This window comes from Limulus polyphemus, unplaced genomic scaffold, assembly GCF_000517525.1.
Source record: "Limulus polyphemus unplaced genomic scaffold, Limulus_polyphemus-2.1.2 Scaffold970, whole genome shotgun sequence".
In the NCBI taxonomy this organism is placed as follows: Eukaryota; Metazoa; Arthropoda; class Merostomata; order Xiphosura; family Limulidae; genus Limulus; species Limulus polyphemus.
In genome coordinates, this window is record NW_013666580.1 from 167,869 (window position 1) to 173,714 (window position 5,846).

Consider the following 5,846-nt stretch of genomic DNA (forward strand, 5'->3'; position numbering starts at 1 on the left):
AAAAGCAGATTGACATGTTTCAGACCACTTGAATTTTTGATTTTTTGTCAAAAGGTTTATTAATGGTACAGTGATGTCAGCAAAATTTTTACAAAACTTCCTGTAATAACAAGCCATTCCCAAAAATCTCATCAAACTTTTCTTGTTGGTAGGAGTTGGATAATTCACAATACAATCAACTTTGGCTTGAATTGGAGAAACTTGATCATGACCAAAGTAAATAACTCTGGCTTTACAGAAGTCACTTTTTGCCAAATTTATAGTGAGATTGGCTTTCTTAAGCCTCTCAAAAACATCACATAATACACATAAATGTTCTTCCCATGTGTCACTGGAAATCACAATATCATCAACATAAATTCCAACATCTGACAGATTGTTGAGGCATTGATTCATCATTCGCTGAAAAGTTACTTGAGAATTTTTCATCCCAAAAGGCATTAAATTGTACTGGCTCTATAATGCCATTTTCCAGCATGTAAGATATTTCTGTACGCATTTTATCCCCCTTGATTGGATTCACATGATAGGGATGTTGTTTCACAAGAGAAGTGTCACCTATATTTACATCATGAACAGTGATGTTGGTTTGATTGGGAACGTCTGGAAATATACATTTGTAATTAGTCAATAAACTAGCAAGTTGATTTTTCTCTTCAGGAGGCAAGTGATAGAGTCTTAAATCAAGATTGGCCAGAATGTCAGAATTACTCAGTTTGATGTTGCATTCGTCTCCAGTATTTTCAAATTTACGGGTGTTTGAGTCAAAGCAACTGTCATTAGTATCAGGAGAACACTCAAGGGTTAAAATATTTTTGGATGCATCTTGTATGTGATAGGGCTTCAGCATATTAATATGATACAGCTGGGTAGCCTTTCGACAATCAGGTGTTTTTATAACATAGTCTGTATCATTAACTTTCCGAACAACCTTGATGCCTAGCTTTGAGTGGATGTCCCATAGTGGGTAACAATACCAAGACCATGTAACCAGGATGGAACTTGTGCTCATCAGCCTTATGGTCATAAACATTTTTCATTTTAATTTGGAATGACTTCAAATTTTCTCGAGCCAATTCATAAGCACATAAGACTCTGGACTGAAACTTGGAAACGTAATCCAATAAGTGCATTTCTTTTGTATCATCTTCCAACCATTGTTCCTTCAGCATCTTCAAAGGGCCATGCACTGAATGGCCAAACACCAACTCAAATGACTCCTGAACTGACTCACGAACAGCAAATATAAATAGATTAACTCCTTCATCCCAATCCTTCTTGTTATTGAAACATTAAGTCCATATCATATTTTTCAAGGTAGAATGGAATCTCTCAAGAGCACCTTGCGAATCTGGATGATACTCACTAGATTTGATCTGTTTAGCACCGAGCTGATAAACAACTTGTTAAAACAACCCTGACATAAAATTGATCCTTGCTCAGATTGAATTTCTTTGGGTAAGCCAACAAAAGTAAAGAAATTGATCAAAGCCTTAGAAATGTTTTGGGCTGAAATGTTTCTCAAAGGGATAACTTCAGGGAATCGAGTGGATGTGCATATGATAGTTAACAAATACTGATTCCTCGATCGAGTTTTTGGTGAAGGCCCAACACAATCGCACAATTGAAGGGTTCTTCAAATGCTGAGATAGGTTTCAGAGGAGCAACAGGAATTTTCTGGTTAGGTTTTTCAACCAACTGAAATGTATGACAAGTTTTGCAAAACTGAGAAATGTCTTGCCTAATTTTTGGCCAAAAGAAATGTCTCATAATTTTGTCACATGTTTTGTTGACACCCAAATGACCTCCCTAGGGGAGTTCATGGGCAACTTTTAATATTTCAGAAGAATATGCTTTGGGAACAACAATTTGATAAACAATGGCCCAGTCCTCTGAAGCTGACACATCTGGTGGTCTCCATTTTCTCCTAAGGACACCATTTTTGACAAAATAACCATTTGGAACTTTCTCCAGCTCATCTTTTGGGAGTGCAAATTTAAATAGTGAATAGATCTGCGAATCCTTTTGTTGCTCTGCAATCAGTTTACTTTTAATAAATGGAACTTCACAAGGTGAATCAGATCCCTCATGTCCATAATTGTCACACACCGAGGTATTGTCAGTAGGACAATCATCCATTCTTACTCTCGAGAATCTTCTACAAGTTTGGAGAATAGGCGGTAGTTTTACAATACATACTTAACAGCATAAGCTATGTATGTTTTTAAATATACATTTAATCTAAACAAACATCAATGTTAAAATAAATGTATAATGATAAATCGTTCACAGGCATAATTTCAAATGATTGTGTTTGATGACAGTTGTTCACACCCCTCTCCAGTGTCACCCTACTTAAATCCCACCCCATTTCTTCTAGTGGAATATGGGAAAAACCTTGCTTCTCCAGTCCTGTATCACTGTGAAGTTGATATAAAAAATTCCTCATTAGGCAGTACAGTCCCACTAGTATGAGACCAAGTGGACACATCCCTCATTTGGGAAGTAGGGCTGGAGAGTTGCCTGATAGTTATGAACCAAGTCATTCCCATTGGTTATGTCTAATCGGATGGGTTTTGGGTTTGCCTGCACCAGGTTTTTGTGGAGAGTATCTCAATATGGAATGGCCTCACTTATAGCTCTACACCACATACTCATGCTCAGCTGTCTGCCTGTGCTATGATGGACGGTGTAACAATATGCCATTCTGCCAACCTTAGTGACCCATAAGCACCCAGCAGTAGATATTTATGACAATATCTCTTGCTCTACCACCTCTGTTGGGCAAAGAGTATTCCCTGCTTGATATGGATGTGGCCTCCCACTGAGTGCTGCCCCATTAGGCTACCCTCCACTTAGTGGATATCACTCTTAACAGCTTTCCCATTTGATGCTCAGAAAAGGGCTCATCTTTGTAATTTTTCTATACTGGCCCCTCCACCATCTTCAGTGTAGGATTATAACTGTTTGTGGTGCGGAGAGGTGAGTAGTACTTTTGAACTTGAAGTTAACAATTTCCTTATCTGAAAATGTATTTCAGATAAATTCTTACCTCTGCATCATTTCCCACCCAGTGCATTTAGTTTTTCTTGTCAAGAATGAGCCTGTGTTCACTTGCTAGTGCTTATGAGGATTACTGTGCAGTAAAGAATGTGTCGACTTCGTGTTAGTAAAGGGGTACAATCTAGTGATGATTACATCATGGGCTGGTACACGTGTAGGAGTGAGAGCTTTGTTCAAGACTTGTGGCATGCACAGGATTTTACACGTCAATGCACGCCGGGTGGTGGTGCTCCATGGTGAGGTAAAGAAAATATAAGTTCAATTTCTGCATTTTAAGATCATTGGTTACATTAATATGGAACGGACTTGAGGATTAAAAACCTGTTTACAAAACATCTGAAACAAAATAATGATCAGAATCGGAAATGGTTGGCTTTTATTTCACTTGTAACTAAAAAACAAACTTATATTGTTATAGCACCATACCGGTTCAGAAAGATAACATGAGATACGAATAAAGGAGCTTCAGTTCAAAAATATTGTATAACGTGAATTATTTGTACAGCTTTTCAGTATATGTAATTAATTTGAAGTGTTTAGAAGATAAGATCTTAAAATTGTTAAATTATTACAAATATGGATTTAGAAATGATTATAAAATATTAAGTATAGTACACTTTGGGAGATGAAAGAAGCATTTTGAAAACTCTGCAAATAAATGTTAACAAGGTAAAATGTTTGTGAATTGTTAACCCAAGTTCTTTAAGAGAATCGTCGCTATAGTTATAGCACAAAATAAGAATGAAGTGTTTCCTTGTTTCTAATAAATATTCATCAGATTTTTAGTGAAGTTTTTATAAATTATATTTATTATCAAAAGCCTAATTATATTCTTTCAATTTGCACTTTACCAGGGTTATTGATGAGGGGTGGAATTTTCTGAAACCGATATTACTTGGTAACGATAAATGGATTGATAGGATTAGGCTTCATATTGATTTATTAGTAGTTTTCAGTTTCGGTAACTGTATGTGAAAGCTGTTTATGGTAATAAAAATTTATTGTATACAACTTTTTTGTTTTTCTAGTATGAATTGTATCCATGTGCTGGAATTGTTATTATCACATTAAAACTTTTATTTAAACATCATATTTACTTTGTTAGATACTCATAATGTTAATATATCAAAATATTCTTAGTATCCTAATTTTTACTTCATATCTAAACTTTGTCATATAATTCATCTTTCTAAATTGTTTTGATTTTACTTTTCTTACCAGTTGTCATAGAAACTATGGAAGCTAAGTTACAAGCTACACTTGCAGCACAACAAGCAGCAGGAACGTCTTGAGATACTTGTTTTATTCGTTAAGGGTAGTATGTAATATTAACATTACTGTATTTTTACTCAATTTATCCTGTTTTTTTTCTTTCCACACTGTTTGTGAATTATATAATTTAATGTAGTTGCTTCCTAACAACGTATAAAATAAATTTGTTAATCCTAAAAACAGGTGTGTTAAATTTTATATAATGCTCTCCATATTTCCATGCCAGATCCCATGATAATAATGAAATTAATGTACTTCAAAAAATAGTAAAAAAAAACAGTATTATAAATTCAACAGCCTTAAAACTAGTATAACTCTAGCTTTTCACGTAAACTTCCTGTAATCAGTTGCAGTATAATTTTCGTAATTGAATAACCAAAACATCTAGGATTATACTGATGTGTATCTGTGACTATTTAGGAGGTGTTTTAATTTTCATCAACTTGCAGTTTGATCACGGAAAAACATTTCTTTTAACTATGGGAGCACATGCGTAATTCTGACCTCATCACTAGTAAGAGAATCGCCATTTCTGCTCAGTAGGCAATGGTTTTCAATACAAATCACTGTAAGTTGTAATGTTACATTAATAATTTTCATTTTAGTATTATTTCAGGATGCACGTGAGTGATAATTTTGGTGATGAACTGCCATTCAGTAATGAAAGTTGCTCTGAAAGGGGAATTTTTTTCTGCTGCTAGACCCATAGGGGCTGGAGATGGAAGGGGCAAGTTTTTTTAATGAAACCATTAACAACGTATTCTTGAAAATTGATTAACTAAGCATTCCCGTCTGCAGTGGCGTAGCAAGGGTTCTCAACACCCGGGGGCAAAGACACTTTTGGTGCCCCGCCTCTCATATGTTTTGATTATTTTTGTGACTCATTACCCACTTGATGACAATAACATAAAGAATTAATTACCGCCTTACACAGGCCTAGAATAAAGTTACAATATAACATCGCACGATATCACAACTGTAAACCTGGAACTAATGAAGTATAGCCTACTAGGTGTACATACATAATTTGTAAACCATTCTGATATTTATGTCATCCAGTATTGTTCAAAGTCACATAGCTAGAGTAATCTTTCAAGCATGCAGAATAAATTTCTGTTATATCCCTAGTTTTTTTCTATGAGAAGCCAGTCATTTGTGGTGTACATGGATTATAAAACAGATTGATAAAATACTACTGAAGTTTATAAATAACAAATTTTATTACTTTACAAAACTGTACATATACTTAACTAGATCTTGTACAGGAAGCATTCTGGTATTCATGGTTACATTATGTGAACCTTTCATGCTTTTGCTGCTGCAAATGCATCAATTAAATTATCAAGATTTAAGGTAGTAAGTACGTCTTTTTCAATACTTAATATTGCCATGTTACTAAGTCGTTCCTGAGTCACTGAGGTTCTTAAGTATGTAAAAATTAATTCCAGCTTGCTGAAGGACCTTTCACAACTAGCAATAGTAATCCCAATTGTTAACAAAATCTGCAATGC

General features: G+C 34.8%; 1 protein-coding gene across 1 annotated transcript in view; it reads left to right on the forward strand.

Annotated features, from left to right (window-relative positions):
* The window catches only part of LOC106461488 (prefoldin subunit 5-like), a 26,303-nt gene extending 21,793 nt beyond the window's left edge, over positions 1-4,510 (forward strand). The window contains exon 5 of the mRNA XM_013921311.1: positions 4,285-4,510. Within this exon, the coding sequence (XP_013776765.1) occupies positions 4,285-4,355 (71 nt within the window). The 3' untranslated portion in view covers positions 4,356-4,510. The remainder of the gene's footprint in view (positions 1-4,284) is intronic.
* Positions 4,511-5,846: the final 1,336 nt, after the last annotated feature.